This window comes from Cystoisospora suis, assembly GCF_002600585.1.
Source record: "Cystoisospora suis strain Wien I chromosome Unknown contig_581, whole genome shotgun sequence".
Lineage (NCBI taxonomy): Eukaryota > Apicomplexa > Conoidasida > Eucoccidiorida > Sarcocystidae > Cystoisospora > Cystoisospora suis.
In genome coordinates, this window is record NW_027153382.1 from 516 (window position 1) to 17,137 (window position 16,622).

The window sequence follows — 16,622 nt, forward strand, 5'->3', positions numbered from 1 at the left end:
ATTGCGACCAATGAAAAACCTACTATCCTCCACAGAGGGCTTAAGCTTGAAAGAAGCGGCAAAAGTGCAAGGGGAAAAGGACTTCAGGGTGCATACCAGCTACGCTTCTTGGCACAAAAACACCGCCGCGGGCATGCAATCCACCAACCCACCAGGGGTTCCGCATCAGATGCGCAGGGTGTCACTGTAATCACGTGAGACAGCTGCACATTCCTCGATCCCGTCCGCTCATCGCCTACTTTCTTGGACTTCTTCTAAGATGTGGGGCCTGCTGATGCCCTTCCGACCTCATATAACAACCCTATATCGTCAGCGGTTATTCCGCTGGTGCCTGTTGGTTCAGGCGGCTCTAAAAACTGCGCGGGGTAGAGGTCAACTTATCAGGTTGGGAAGCCAAACTCTCCACGAGAAGGCATAGTAGGTGCACATCGTGACTCCTTTTACCGCAAAAGGCGGCACAGTTTAAACACCCTTTGTGCTTGCGACTTTCAAGGGATGGAGCTACCTTTCTCCCACTGAATCGATCCCGAGTTGCGTGAGTTGAGGGGAAACCAATAGCCCCGTGCTTCGGGCTCTTGTTCTGGGAGGGTCTTGCAGGTAGCTTGTCATCTCACCTTCTTATCGGACAACACAGGAGCGGTCTGATAACCGCCCCTTCGCCGTTGACGCTTTTGGGTGCATGCGCGTCGGGAGACGTCGCCTTGTAGCGGGCTCAGCTTACCAGGAATCTCCCTCCCTTGGCGGGTTTTTCTTTGGTTGTCCCGCACACCGTAGCCGCGATCTTTGCTCACCATTTCTTGCTTGTGAATCATATTTTGCCCGACAGTGTCTCTACGAAGGGGGCTTCGTTGCATCTCGGGGGGTTGGCGGAGCACTCTCCCGTCGATCTCCTTCGACGAGTCCCAGGCCCCACGGTGCTCCGGATGTCAACTTCTCCAGTCCCCTCTCTTTCACTCACAGAGTCCTGGCTTTTTTCGTTTCCACGCCATCCAGTATATTCGTGCTTGCGGTATTCGTATGCCTGTTGGCGTTCACTTCGTGATAAACAGGATGGAGTCCGGGGTTCGTTTCGGACATTACGGTTGTGTCTGAGGCTCTAGTCTACTTCTTGCAGTAAGCGATGTAGCATCCCGCGTCGCGATCGGGAACGTGTCACAGACAGCTCACTTCTCCGCTCTCTACTTTTTGGAAGAGCCTCCTCTGTCTGCCTTCCGAAAGCAGCTCTGACCCGGTGCGTACCGAGAACGTAGGGAACCATCAGGAGATCCTTATCATTCCTAGGGGGCACAGTGTCTTCTAGGCGCGTTGCTTTGTGAGTGTTCTTTGCTCGCATTTGACCCCCCACGGAGTAGGAATAGTTACAATGGATGACAGCGTGTCGCTGGACGCACTCTTCTCAGCATCGCGTCGCTTGCCTCCACTTGCAGCGGAAGACTATATGTTTGACCCTCAAGATAAGCAGTGGGTGCCGCTGTCGACGGTCAGGAAGCTTCCCAAGGCACAGAGAGACCGTCTTCACCAAGCACGCGGTGTTGTACAGAAAGCTGCCTCCGGTACGTGAACCTTATCCAGTCTGAGGTGTAGCGACGCGGCTTGAGAACTGATTTTTCTTACGTGCAGTCCACATGGAACCTCGCTCTGCGTGTGGGGTCGCAAATGTGAGTGTGTGTGATCTAGTTGGAGTCTGTAATGAGTCCAGAGGCCTAATCGAGCACCCGCTGTCTCTTTTGTCCAGTCGGCCGGGGGGCAGTTGTTAGGAGATGAGCCTTGCGGCAACCGAATCAGGTTCGCTTCAGGAGGGCATACTGGCACGACACGTTTGAGACACAGCGGAAGGACCGCAGATTTTTAGGTGTTTCACCTTGGCTTGTCGCCGTTGTCTAGTTTCTTATGTGTTGCCTTTCACTTTCCTTTTGTCTCTTCTGCTTAGCCTCCTCTCCTTACTGCGCCTACGTTCTTCAGTAGTGCGGCGTGTGCCTGCCGTGACTTCTTTGTTTACGGACACAAAGAGCGGTCATATCTAGCTTTTCTACTGAGATAGACATGTTGTCGTCTTTGAAACACGGTGCTACGTCCTCTACCTTCTTCCCCGTATATGAACTGTCCGGCCTCCTTTTCATTGTCCTCACTGTCTCAGCACAAAGTCGTTGCCGTCATTGTGGAGGCAAAATCAGCAAAGGCGAGTTGCGGGTAGGATACCCGACAGCAGATCCACGTGGTGAATATGGCCTTCTTACCTGCTGGCTGCATGCAACGGTTTCTTGCAGTGGTCTCATCCTAGAGCAAGTTCTTGGTGAAGAGCTTGGGTCAGAGGGTCTCAAAGATCTACGCTCTCTTCTACACAACGACGCTGCTTCTAAAGATGAAAAGAAAGAGGTAGCGGAAGCAGTAGAAGCTACCTCGTCAGCTTTGTTGAAGGGACACTCGGCAAATGCGTCAGATGGGTCTCCAGGGGCACCGACAAGGACCTCGTGCGATCTCTCCAAGGCGGAGCCTGCACAAGTGAAAACGGCTGTAAAGGAAGAAAAACAGGAGGGAGAGGGGGAGAAAGAATTTCCGGAGCGGTGTAGTAGCAGTAGTAGGAGGAAGGGCACTCGTATTCTAGACGTTGAGACAGGTCCAGGTGTGAGAGGGACCAGTCATACTAGCAGTGGTAGTCGGCTCAAAGAAGAAGAGGAAAGTCAGGATAATAGTGAAACAGAGTGCGGGAGGGCGTCTGTGCACTCCGTAATTCAACAGGATGGTCGAGTGTCCACCTCAAAGGTCCAAGAATGTCCTTCAGAGGCAGAGACGGCAGCGCCAACGACTCCCGTCTCTCCAGAAGGAGCGAGACGTGGTAGTAGTTCTGGCAGTAGGAAGGGACCACCGAATCACTTATCTGATGAAGGAGCTGAAGACAAGACGAACGCGCAGTCTCCCCCTTCTCGTAGGAATGGCGGTGTAGGAAATAGTCCGTTTTCTTCCGATACGGCAGCGTCGCCCTCTCCTTCGTCTTCTGGCGTAGGTGACAGTCATCCGGACAATACGAAACAGGAAACTCTACAAAATGAAGTCGCAAAAGGAGACTCAGAAAAGGAAATCTATGCATGCGACGCTCATAGAATTTTCGGAGAGGCGTTACAAATAGCACTAGTCTTTCACGGCACAGAAGTTCTTGATCCACTTTCCTTGCAACAATTGAAAGCTGCATGTGGAGCAGTCATACATCAGATTGTTGCTCCAGAAGAGGCTGCTAAGGTCAAGAGAACACATGGACAGAAAAACGGGTTAGATAGCAACGGCTCGGGGGACATTTCTTCAAATATCGTGGACGGCCTGGTGAAAAGGAAGATTGAGGGGAGACGACCAGCTCCACCTGAGCTTCTTCTTCCACTCCTACCTTTTCAGGAAGAAGGACTTTGGTGGATGTGCAGACAAGAACAGTCTGAGGTTCGAGGAGGCATTCTTGCTGATGAAATGGGTATGTTTCAAATTTTAAAAGATAAAATTTCTTGGTCTGTCTCACCAGGAGTTTTACTTTCTTGGTATCTTGTCTTCCTGGTGTGTCTACTTGTACGTGTGCTTGAAAAGAATGCTTGTGGATGTTTACGGAGATTTCTGTTTGTACGTGTAGAGAGGCGTGCGGACTTGTTCTGCGACATCTCATATTTGAGGTGGTGTGGTCAGGATATAGACTTCTGTCGGATTAGACTTGGGAGATCGCGTAGAAGTTTATGAGCACAGGAGAAGAATCGAGAGAACTCTGCTGTACTACGCATATTTGTATCTGTGTATGGGTGATTGTCCTCTTCCTTTCTTGATTGTGATCTTCACGTGTGTGTGGGCTTGTGTGTCCCCACCTCTCCAGCAGCTGTCTATGCATTCATCATTTCGTCCCAAGTCTCTACATCTTTTCCTAGCCATGTGCTGAGCCATTCCCAGCTATCTCTTGTCGTCCTTTCCCTTCTTATAGCTATCTGTCTACCCCTTACCACCTATCCCTTATGTCTTCGCGTTGCCTTCTTCTTTCCGACTTGTAAACACCTTTCAATCAAGTCAAAAGCGAGATCAAAAGCGTGATGATGTCCTTCTGTCTTTTACTTAACAGGCATGGGCAAAACAATCCAGCTCATCTCTTTAATTCTGGCTCGGCCCTTTCCACCTTTACCTCCTGCTTTGCGATCCGATGACAAGCACTCTCGTCAGGATCTTCAGTTGCCTCGTGTCGGTCGTACACTCGTTGTGACTCCTTTGGCAGCTCTGTTACAGTGGAAGGGAGAGCTCGAGAAATTTGTTAAACCAGGACATCTTTCCATTCTTGTCTATCATGGTGTATATCGAAAGGATCTTGGCACTGAACTTGAGAAGTATGATGTTGTCTTAACGACATATCAAACGATCGAACAGGAATATCGTCGGGAAACGAATAAGCATAAGGTCATGTGTAAGGTAAGGAACGTACACTTATACAAACTCTCCATTCTGGATCCACATCTCCACCATTGCCTTCTACTTCATTCACAGCTGACTGTGGGACAAAAAGCAAAAGTTCCCAGCTTTTTTTTTAACGGCTAAGTGAGCTCTAAGCTATTCTTCGTATGGCAAGATACGTGTATACAGACAGACATACACACAGATAGGAGGAAAGAGCGATATGAGTACATATCAGTGAGTGATAGTGCGTGTTTTTGTCGGCTGTTAGTAGTGCGCACCCTGGGCTCTACTCGGACCTTCCCTTCCGGTTGTGTTTCCCTTCCAAAGTACGAGGGCTACCCCTTTCTTCTACGACAACATACAAACAGCAGATGATGAGACTTGTGTCCGTCGAGAGGTGTCGATCTCGTCTCTCTTCTTCGTGCTTTCTTTTCATCTCAGTCCATATGAACGGTCTTAAGGCGTATGAAAACAAGTGCTGCTGTTTCTTCAAGGGCTCTCAAGTGCTTACATACAACTTAGAAATGTCTTTACTCTTCATGCCTCTTCTCTCGATTTCTTTCTTACATGTCTTCGCACACTATTCCTGTTTAGTCGTTTTGAGTAAGGAGGGAGAGATCTCATACTCGAAGGACGATAGCTCCTGCACTAACAGAGATACCTGAAAAACGTTTTCAAGTTCTTGTCGCCTTCTCGCAGACAGTTTACATTTCTTCAGTCTTCGATTCTTCATGTTCGCGAAAGACTATCTTTCCTTGTCTCTCTATCGTATTCCTTTTCCACCCCCCTCCCCTTTCTCAAGAGTACGAAAGCTCCCCTCTCCCGATGCAGATCAACGTGACCGTCACCACTTGGCTGTTTGCACTTCTGTCACGTGTCTTTTCTTTCCCGGTTCTTTTCTTCACCTTTGTCCTTTCTTTTGTCTGTGAACTCTTCGCAGTATTGCGGGCGGTTGTATCTCCCTGAGAAGTTGGGTATACACCACAGATATTTTTGTGGACCTCTTGCAGCAAGGACAGCTAAGCAAAGGCTCACCAGTCGTAAGCAAGGAACTCAGAAAGCTATGCGTACTCTTCATATTACAAGTGCGAAAGATGAAGAGTTGACCAAGGCTCGTCATGATAATAGTAAGACTGCATCATCGTCGTCATCATCCTCTTCTTCATCTGTATCAACTAAGAAGTCTACGAAACGAAGTAGACAGTCAGGAGAGTGGAATAAAGAAGATTTGTCTGAAGCAAATTCTCATCGACAGACCACCTCACCGTCGTCGTCATCCTCTTCTTCTTCTACAATATCAGGAGGATCTCGTTCATTTGTTCCAACCCCGTCAAATGTTATGAGAGAGCTCATGGCTGAAGCTAATCGAGATATCAGGGATATGTGCCCTTCATGGGTATTCCCTGTGCCATTACGTTTTACACGTCGTACTCCTTATACGCCTGAGACACAGGCATCTAGACCTTCTGGTACAGGAGATAGGAAGAGCAGCAGAGACGACCACAAACAGGAAGGGGAAGATTCTCAAAGTAGAGCAGGAGGAAAAGGAAAGAAGAAATCACCGACGAAGGTGACCCCACAACAAGAGGGAGAGACCAGAAAAAGGCCTCCAAGAGGTAACAAAAACGATATCAACAAGACTTTAAGAGAAGAAGATAAGTACAACAATGAGGATGATATTATTATTGAACTTTCAGATGATCATCATCATCATGATGATGACGAACCTGAGAATAGTGAAGAGATTCATCGTGTTACACAGACATTAGTAGATATGGGTTTCAACGGAGACGAAGCTCTTGCGGCTGCCCTTTCAACTGAAGGTCAAATTGATGAAGCTGTCCGTTTACTATCAGAGAAGGGTAGATCTCCTGTCCGTCGTCCCGCATCTTCAGCTTCCCGTCAGTCTATGGAAGAGGAACAGCAACAGGGTGAGGAGAGTAACGACGAAGAATCCCAAGAAATTGAAGCTGAAAGACAAAGAGCCTTCGAACTGAGGAAACAAATCAATCTCGCCAAGTCAGATATTCCCAAACAGAAGATGCCAGTTCTCCAAGCTTTGCTACGACGTTGTGGAGTTCCAACAAGTGGTTCAAAGCAACAGCTTGTCACACGATTAACTCGGCTGTTGTTCGGAGATGGTGAGGAGGAAGATGAGGTTAAACATCAAGCGAAAGAGGAAGACAAACGAAGTCAGGCAATGGCAGCAAGAGTTTCGAGTACCCCGCGGCGAGCACGTCAGAATGACCGGTGGGACAAGAGAAGTCATCAGAGAGAGGTGAAGGAGATGAAAGAAGAAAACAATCAAGATGAGGAAAATGATGATGATGATGACGGTGATTCAAAACAGATACAATCGGCACCAAGACGTTCTCCAAGGTTAACAGGGTCTGTAAGTGAAGGTCCCACGACGAAGACGACTACACCTAGTTGTTCTACTCGGCCAACGACACCAAGTAGCCAAGATCACATTGAGACATCTCTCTCACGTCAAGTGGGTGCTATTTCTCCTCGTCCTTCTCTTAAAAGAATACAAGGAAAGAAATCACCTCTGAAGAAAGGAGAAGAAACAAAGAAAAAAGGTAGCAAGAAACTGGTAGTGGTGAAGAAATCTGGCTCGTCGAAGAAAACACCCACAGCAAACAAAGCCGTTAAAGAAGGGAGAGGCAAAGCTAAGAAGACTATGAGAAAGAGTCGAAACGTTGAAGAAGAGGATGAAGATTTTTCTCCTTCTTCTTCGTCTTCAGATCCGCCTTTATCCTCTTCAGACTCAGATTACGAAGTGTCGGATGAAGAGAGCTCGGCGTCATCTTCACATCACACTTCTTCGTCTTCTTTCGACTCTGAAGACGACTTCAGTGACGAAAGTGATGGAGAAGCAGTTAAAGGAGCGGATGTATGGATGGAATGTAAGGGTTTGAATGGAGGGAGAGGAGAAGGTGTGAAGAGTAAGAAGAAAAAACTGCAAGAGGGCAAGAAGGCGTCTTCTTCTTCTTCTCCTTTAAGAACAAAGGAAGAAGACAAGAAAGAGGTAGAGGAAGCAGAAGAATTGAGAGGAGGTTGGATTGAAGAAGAAGAAGATCCACATGATGCGGTGGTAGGACATCTTCTAAAGAGAAGCCATCTTCACTCCATTTATTGGCAAAGACTTGTATTAGATGAAGCTCATCGTATCAAAAGCCGTGCGAGTAGTACTGCTCAGGCTGTTCTCGCTTTACGTACAGCAACTCTCGTATGTCATCGGAAAAAGACTAATTCTTCTTCTTCTCCCCCGGCTTCATGCGCATCAGAAACCAACAACAAAACAGAGACAGATGAAAGAGAGAGAGATGGTCTTATCAATGAGGCGAATATAGAGAAGACGTCTCTCGAAGAAGATAAAGATACGTCGCTATCATCATCTTCTTCTTCAAAACAGAAGAAGGCTAAGAAAGGCGTTGAGAAAGGAAAAGCAACGACAAAGAGGGATGGAAAGACAGAGAAAAACACTAAGAACGGAGAAATTTCAGTAGGGCAAGGACTTGAAGGGAAGAGTGATGAGACTCCGCCAGATGCACATACTGGTCACCACCAGAAGGTTATCTTTTCATCTAAGCAAATCCAAACCGCATCGTCGTCGAGAGGAGATACAGAAGCGTTGGATAGTCTATCTCTAGTAGAAAGCTCAGGGGAGAGAAGAGGAAATAATCGTCGTAAAGAAAAGGAGGAAGATAAGGAGAAAGAAGAAGAAGAGTGGGAATTGAAGATAGGCGGAAGCCGCTGGTGTTTAACTGGAACTCCTCTACAGAATCGTGTGGGAGAACTCTTCAGTCTTGTCAAATTTTTACGTCTCTATCCTTATGCGTACTATTTCTGTAAGCAAGCAGGATGTACTTGCCGTTCTCTTCATTTCCGTTTTCATGAGGGCAAGTAAGTGGAGCTTCTGCTTCTCTCGACCTTTTCTTCTCTCTTTTTCTCTTTCCTTTTCTCTCTCTTTCTCTTTCCATCGTGTGCCTCTCTCTGGAGTTCCACGTGATCATCGGTCTGCATACAGTAGAAGAAGCATTATTTAGAGCGGACTGTACTGATTCACTGACAGATGTAGTGAGACTTTTTTTCTAGACGGTGGAGCAGATCAGAAAAGTTGGAGAGCTGCATGAAGTCAGATCTATATTCTCTTTAAAAAAGAAAAGCATTCGTACATCTCCATACAGACATACGTATACACGCACATACATACTTGGTTGAGGAGTGTCAGTACGTCTTCTGTCACGGTTTCAGAGTGGTCAGGTACCCTCTCTTCATGTTCTGTTTACAGTTCATGTGTTCTTGTACTGTACATGTGTGTGCTTGTAGAGAGCACATATGCTACAACTAGCTAGAGCTTCTGCGTGGGTGTACATAGAGGTGTTCCGGTTGTGGGAGTGTATATACAGCTAGTCTTGTGTTCTAGTCTTCGTTCGCTTTCCCAAAGGGAGAGACATACGTTGGTGAACGCCCAGAACTGATAGGGGGAGATACGAGACCATTCTCTCATTTCGCGAAACCTTGGTGAAGATATGTACATGATACGTGAAGAGGGGACAGATCTTCAGTCGTCCAGTTAGAGGTCTCGACATCCGACATAGATATCAACGTCAGGCGTAACCAGGTAGATATTAGCTCCAGGTTGTATAGACGTTTCATCACAAAGAAGACCACGCAAAGCAGGGGGGTTTGATAGACCCATGAAGGTAGTCGTGTGTGATGCACAGGCGTTGATCGAAGAGTGTGTTGTTCTCTGATACCTTACTTCTCTCTACAGAGATGTATATCTGTGACGAATTATCAATGAGCTCTTCGCGTATGTAAACACAATCTCAGAACATTTTACTCGTGATGTGTCGATCTGTCAAGACGTCACCGTGTGCATTATCCTTTTCCCCTTACGAGCCGTGGTATAGCTGTACTACATGTAAACGTGAATGTTCTCCATCAGCTTTCTCTCTAATCGGCGTATCTGTCGTGACGTTTGAAATGAAACAGATTTCCACTGTGGGTAGATACGCCTGTCCTTTCAAGTCTCGGCTCACTTAGGTAAGTGCACCCAGTTGCTTCGTGTGAAGTCTGGTGTTGTACAACCTACATGAGACGTATCTATTTTCAAAGAAAAACTACGTATATAATTTCAGATTGGTCCGTGTGTCAGCCTTCAGACATGACTGATTTCGAAAAAGGAGTCATCCTCGTGGTTTCCCTTCCAGTCCGTCATATAAGGGTGCACAGGGCCAGTCTGTATTCAAGAAAATCCTCTTGAGCTTCATGAGACATCGTCACAAACGGCTTCTTCATTTTCGTCTCGGATTTCCCTGGTGTTCTTTCCTTCTCCTTTCTCGTTTCGTTGTGTAGACATGTTTCTGGAACTCTTGTTTTCGCACATGTCTTTTGGTGCGGTCTGCATACAGATTCTGTATGAAATGTCATCATGCCCGCATGAGTCATTTTTCTCTCTTCAATCAGAAAGTTATCAATCCCATCAAGAGATGCGGCTATCAAAATGAAGGCATTGTCGCTCTTAACAATCTAAAACGTGAAGTGAGTCGATGTCGTTTCTTTAGAAAAGAAGGAAACAATCTCTCTGTGTGCGTGGTAGATGGACGATGTATTCTTCCATGCTCAGTGAACGGACGATTCCCTAGGATAGCACCTTGATTATCTCTCTGCAGAAGGCTGTATGAGATGAAATCTCTCTCTGGTTGTCCCTTGTCATCTTCGCAATTATGTCCTAGCATGCATTCAATGCTTCCCTCAAGCTTCGTGCTTTCAGTTTTGAGAAACAGGGAAGAGTGTTCAACAGGCAGAAAGCCTGAGACGGTCTTCCTTCTCTCGGTCTACTTCTCTCGTGAGGGTATGTAGAGAAGGGCGGATACTATAGGTCGTACAGATTCATGTCTGTGCATCTGTCATGTCTATGTATCTATCTGTCTACCTGTCCGTGTATATCTTTTTTCCTGTTTGCTATTCCCTACTCTAGATCATTGCCTTTCTGTTCATAGTGAGTGCATGATTATGACGTGGTGTAGATACAAGTGTCACTATGCAGTGAGAAGGCAATCTCGCACACCTCTCTTGTTCTCTTTTCGTTGGACGAAGATAGCTGAGGCTGTTAGAGACTTCAAGATTCTGGACTGGTCTCGATGTTTTTATGCGGTCTGCTTCTTTACGCTTAGGTATTAGACGTGGTATTGCTCAGAAGAACGAAGGTAGAACGTGCAGCAGATGTTAAGCTTCCTCCTCTGACTGTGCGGATACGTCGAGACGAGCTATCTCCTGAAGAGAGGGATTTCTATGAGTCTCTTTTCAAACAGACTGCCATTCAATTTGTGAGTTATTACAAGAGAGTTCGTTCAAGATTAAGCATGACTAACCACCTTTCTTTTCTATCTCCGGAGTAGGAGGGAACTGGATGTTGTGTTTAACTATGTGTCCTAAGTTGCTATCTACTCTACCGATAGGCACCTTGTTTAGTCCTCTGTTTCTATTCTGTTTGGCTGGACTATGTAGAAAGCTCGTGTGTGGAATGAAGCTGTGGAGAGGTGCTGGAGGATGGATAAATGAACGTAGTAGATCTGCGACATTGGGAAGGTGATATCGCGAAAGCCTAAGTGTATAGACACGTTACTTCTACTGTTGAAAGTATCCTTTTATCGGAGGTAAATAGACGTTTAATTGTAGGACGAACATCACGTGGACTTGAGCCAGTCAACTACTGGTTCCAGTGACGGTTCTTTTCCTTGTAACTTCTTCATTTTCTCTTGAACACACAAGTAACAGTTAAGGTGAACATATTTTTTTTTCTACATATATACTCAACCGTGTGTATATAGACTCCGTCGTGGCTGTGGACAGAAAAAGGTTCAGTCCTCTTCAGGTAAATCACATATCTCAAAAAGGCATTTGGTGCATATCTATTTCAATGTATATGTTCACCCCACATATTGCCTGTCTATGGAATCTCACCTATAGTCAAAAAACGTACTAAAGGGGCTATGAATGAACGGACGAGCGCTATGGCTCTGTGCCTGTAATTCTCCTGTGAAGGGGGTAACGGTACTTCTTGTTCTTTGTGTGTGTTGTGTGACAGGATGCTTATGTTGAGGCAGGGACAGTTCTTCATAACTTTGCGCATATCTTTGATTTGCTAAGTCGGCTTCGTCAGGCAGTGGATCACCCCTATCTTCTTATTCATGGATCTCTTATGCCTCTTGATGGGAATACTCTTCTTCCGACGGCGTCTCGAAAAGAAACTTCGGTAGACGTCTGTGCTCTCTGTCAAGATGATGTCTTGCATGCGGTAAGTAAGGGCCTAAGTTTTTTCTTGGATATTGGTGTCTCCGAGTGTCTCTCGATCCCGATTTGTCTTTACAACGGGATATTTCATACACGATATATGTGTTTTGATCAGTAGGAGAAAAAAGGGATCAGGTGGATATCTCTGTCTTTCTTTTCAAGTGTCGTTTCTTGCTTGTTTCGATGTCCTGTGTATCTTTTATCAAGATCAGAAGCTCTTCCCTTATGGAGACCGTGAATACCTTTCTGTATATCGATGTATACATATGTATACTGATATGCATGGCAGCCGTCTTAGATGACGGAGCACGTGGGGACAACGTGTTTGCGCTCTCTCTTCTGTGTGCTAGTAGTAGGACTGGGTTCTTCTGCTTCTCGTGTTTCTATGTGCGGGCTCTTAGGAAGGGACGGACAACGGGGGTGGCGGCTTCTGTCTGTTTTCTTAATAAGTAGTCCCGAAGATCTGGTAGATTTCTTTGAAAAAGGACCGTTTTGTGGCTCTGTAGAGACGCCCCACGTATGTGTGCTGACGTATGTATATATGAGTCTATTTCAAAAGTCTGCTTTTCTTTCTTGCCTTGGTCTAGTACTTCAAGGTGCCTCCCTCGCTTGTTATTATCCATAACAGTGTCACTAGGGGGGTCTTCGTCTCTTCTATTTCTGCAGCTCCATATTTATACATACAGATATATGCATCTTGACAAGGGCGCATACGTAACAGACTCTGTTGTGAAGGCAGTGAAAGAGAACCAACAAGTTTCAATGCGAGACCTCTTCTCTCATAGATGGTGAAGGTGTACATATGAGCTTGCCAGTACGTTGACTTTCTCGTACATGATGATGCTGTTGTTCGTTTCCTTGCTTCTTCCTCAGGATCATTTAGTTGAAGCCTCTTGCGGACATGCATTTCATAGAGCATGTCTAAAAGAGTATGTGGCCTCTGTTCCAATAGAAGCAGATCCAGGCGCTAACAAGAAGAAGGAAGTCCTTGGCTGTCCTGCTTGTTACACTCCGTTAACTGTCGATTTGTCTGTGATCGCACGCCAAGGAGATGAGGACGATGACGACGAGGAAGACGACGATGAAAGCAAAGGAAGAGCGAAGGGACGAGGAGGTAAAGGGAGAGGAGGTGGAGGGGGGGGAAAGAAGCGAGGCAGAGGTACATCTGTCTCATTAAGCAGCAGTAAGGAACAGAGAAAGAATCAAGAAGAAGATGAGGAGGAGGAGGAAGAAGAAGAAGAAGGCCTGAATGAGGGTGATGATGATACGGATGTCAAGAAACGCAAGACAGAGGAGACCATGAAAGAGAATGAAGAGAAGAAGGGATCGGAAGGTGACAGTGCTGTAGGTGCAGAAGGAGATAAGAAGTTTTCTTCTTATAATTTGGATTCATTACTGCAAGCGCATCAGAACGCACGACGTGCTGGGGGGATCATGAGAAGAGTTAAAGCAAGCGAATTTCGTAGCAGTACAAAGATTGAAGCTTTATATCAGGTGAGGGTTATTTACAAGACAGTGGAGTGAAGGTGAGAGAATCGGAGATATGATTGATGTTCTATGATAAGAACTCTCATGCTTTTGGCTTCACCTGTCGCTGTCGGAGGACGACGCTTCCTAGGAAGATGGTATGTATGATGACTGAGTATGGAGAGATGGTAGAGGACACACAGCTTGGAGATTGCAGGGAGTGGCGTGTGTTAGCAGTGCCTTGAAGATACTAGGTTCTTTCTGTAATTCAAATAGAGCTGTTGTCTTCAGCACGGATGATAGGCGTTAATATACATTCGCACTTACACATGATGCGTTGGAAATTACCTCACTCACACAATGAAGAGTGAACGATATTCTGCTATGTGGATATATGGCCATTGTGCGTAGGCGTGTTCATACATACACGTTTATATGTATTTATGTACGTACACCGGGGAGTTCGGTATGTATAGGTCCATGCGCGCTCATTCTCACTCACGTTGGAGCCTCCATAAACTCATGAAGTGGAGAGGTCGTATGAGGAGTTGGGCTCCTCCGTCAGTCGGTCTCTCTTTTGTTGCTTTACATCTGTTCAGGAACTGATGGAGGTCGAAGCACAAGACAAGACCATCAAGAGTTTAGTATTCTCTCAGTTCTGTTCGATGCTCGATCTTATCGAGTGGCGTCTCAAGAAAGGCGGTATCCACTGTGCTAAGCTTGTTGGGTCTATGTCGGTCGTCTCCAGGTACGAGACATGAAACTGAAGACATACCTATACATGAGGGTGGAGAACGGTGTACTTTTCTTCAGAATCACTTCATCTTGTACCTAGCACGATCTGGTGCTATTGTAGGTTTCTCATAGAGGTGTTGCTGATCAATTGAAAACGCGGGCGTCAGTGCATGTCTTTCACATGTCGGACGCACTCTATATACCATTTTTTCTCTAGTTGGCATCGTGTAAAAGGTCTTTGTAGATTTTCTTGGCTTTGAAAGGATAGGTGTGCGAGATTGGGCTCACAAGGAAAGAAACAGCTAGTTCCAGTCGGTTCAATGTACAGATATTTAGTAGACAGGGAACTCTTACACAGTTTTTTTGTGTTCATTTCACATCGGAGAGGGTTTGTATCCGCATCTGTCGACTTCCTAGTAATTACTGTGTTAGCGCTAGTTGTAGCAGACGGTGTGTCCTTTCCTTTCGATCTTTTTTGTCTCGAATACGGTCTAGTGTCACTCATCCGATTTCCTTTCTTACCTACCGTGCTGTGTGCGGGATTTCATCAGGTCCAATGTCTTGTACGCTTTCAACAACGATCCGAGCTTGAAGGTCCTGCTAATATCTCTTAAGGCCGGAGGGGAAGGTTTGAATCTTCAAGTCGCTAGCCGAATCTTTCTGATGGATCCGTGGTGGAATCCTGCTGCGGAGATGCAAGCTATTCAGAGAGCTCACCGTATAGGGCAACGCCATAAGGAAGTTGTCGCTGTTCGGTTTATTGCTGAAAAGACCATTGAGGAAAGGATCTTACAACTTCAAGAAAAGAAGCAACTCGTCTTTGATGGGACCGTCGGAGCTTCTGATAATGCCATGGCTAAGCTTACTCAAGACGACTTGAGATTCCTATTTCAGAGCTGAGCCATCGGCAGGAATGACGGCGCAAGAAGCTCGAAGAAGGAGAACAGCAGCTGGCAGTAGCGATGCAGCTAGCAGCGGGGGAGGGTAGTGTTCTTGCATAGATAAGAAAGCCGTTCAAATTTCATTCTCGAGATACCGGTAAGATATCACGGGGATCAAATTTTGGGTAGATTGGATGTCTCTACTTGGTGCTTGTACACAACGAGCTGACAGAGCCACCGTCTTCCGTCGATCAAAGCTCGCGGTTAGACACGGCTAGTTCTCTGTCTCGTGTTCTTTGGTGTTCGGTTTTCCGTTCGTGTTAATTCTGGAGTCGAAGCGGGTTCAGAGGACGAATTCTAAAAGGACAAGGAGTGTCCCCGGAAAATCTGAGGGGGGATGTCGACTTGGTTAGTGTGGACGGTGTATGTAACAAGGGTTATGTTGCTACTCCCTACGGGTAGCAAGTAAAAGAGTTTAGGGTTTTTTGGGGGGGGGTGGCGGCGTAAGCGTATTGTCGTGATGCGGTCGGGCCTACCGTGGTACCGGAAGCAGCTCTCGAGGGTTACGTGTCAGAAGGATACGGACCCGAAGGTACCAACGTGGAGTTGCCATGATTGAGACAAGATACTTTCTCATCTCAGTCGCTGTGTCTGACAGGAAACACACCTACTGTCTTCATTTCTTTCACAACTGTAGTTTTGCCTGGCCTTCTTTTTGTCAAGATGTCAAAATGGATGTTTCCCGGTGTGTTCCGTGTACAATGCGGTGTGAATACAAGCAGGGGTCTGAAACCGCTCGTACGTGAACATTCATTCAGAGTACACAGAAAAGTTTGTTACCGTGGGAATAGGTGTCCGGCACGGAGTGTCAACGTGTTTTCGCACACCACCGTCTCTCTTGATTTTCTTACACTTGTCTCTTGATCGGGTGCGTTATGCGAAGAGTTTTCTGCGGTCTAACTTTTCAACAAGCTGTTTTTAGTGAAGTTGCAGTGTTCATCGTTTTCTATCCGCCTGTGTATAAACTACCGGCAGTGTTTGGCATCAGGGTCTTCACCAGTTCCAGTGCTCCACAAAGTTAGAGTGGCGTAGAACAAGACGGCCCCTGTCAGGAATGGGCTAGCGCCCGCGGGTTGCTGTTCTTTCGCTTCCCGTTCTAGTGGGATGACTAATGCGCCTCGGAGAATGAACTGAAAGGCAACTGCGAGTCAATACCTAAGCGATCAAATCAATAACTGTGGTCATCCTTAATTTTCCCAAGCCGGCTGTCTCCATGGGAAAGTGGCTCGGTGTGAGATGAAAGACGCTTGTGAGACTGCGCACTTTTCAAACACAAGTTGGTGGATGTTCCTTTGCACGGGCCGATATGAGAATTGATACCGTTTGTCGGCTCAGCGGTACAGACATAACGATTCACACGCGTTCCAGACTGCGCATCACGGGTGATGTGAGCGTTGTGTTGTTCTAGACGCTAGCTATTGTAGGCAGTTCCGCAGGTGTCAGCCGACTGGACATAAACTGTCTGCGCGATACGTTATGGAATGCCTGTTCATCCAGTTTGGTCCTCGGCGAGACATTGAAGAATAAATGATGCGTGGAATATGAATATACCGTTCCCGCGAGTTTGATCTCTTCTGGGGCCAGTGTTTCAGCGAGGGTCTCTGTCGAGGAACGTAGGGTGGTCAGTTCCGAATGTGACGACTAATATGGGGGAGCAAAACAGACATTCCGACGCGTCTGTGTGGGGCATTTTTTGACCAGAGCAAATTCTGCGCATTGATACGAAGGTGGTGCGAGCCTGGTGCGCGGAACAACCGC

The 16,622-nt window shown here is 46.6% G+C and overlaps 1 protein-coding gene across 1 annotated transcript; it reads left to right on the top strand.

Moving 5' to 3' along the window:
- The first annotated feature begins 221 nt into the window (after positions 1–221).
- Positions 222–16,598, top strand: CSUI_001465 (swi2 snf2-containing protein rad16). The gene is made up of 10 exons (XM_068061671.1): positions 222–1,553; positions 2,138–3,460; positions 4,088–4,428; positions 5,354–8,322; positions 9,837–9,966; positions 10,602–10,754; positions 11,516–11,725; positions 12,595–13,215; positions 13,788–13,936; positions 14,475–16,598. The coding sequence occupies exons 1-10, from the start codon at positions 1,364–1,366 to the stop codon at positions 14,821–14,823; spliced, it is 6,435 nt and encodes a 2,144-aa protein (XP_067926351.1). The 5' UTR covers positions 222–1,363; the 3' UTR covers positions 14,824–16,598.
- Positions 16,599–16,622: the final 24 nt, after the last annotated feature.

Excerpts from the sequence above, each read along its gene's own strand:
- CSUI_001465 (XM_068061671.1), top strand. The coding sequence starts at position 1,364 with ATGGATGACAGCGTGTCGCTGGACGCACTCTTCTCAGCATCGCGTCGC. Across the intron at positions 4,429-5,353 it reads AGCATAAGGTCATGTGTAAG|TATTGCGGGCGGTTGTATCT; the intron begins GTAAGGAACGTA and ends AACTCTTCGCAG. Across the intron at positions 8,323-9,836 it reads TTCCGTTTTCATGAGGGCAA|ATTCTGTATGAAATGTCATC; the intron begins GTAAGTGGAGCT and ends GTCTGCATACAG.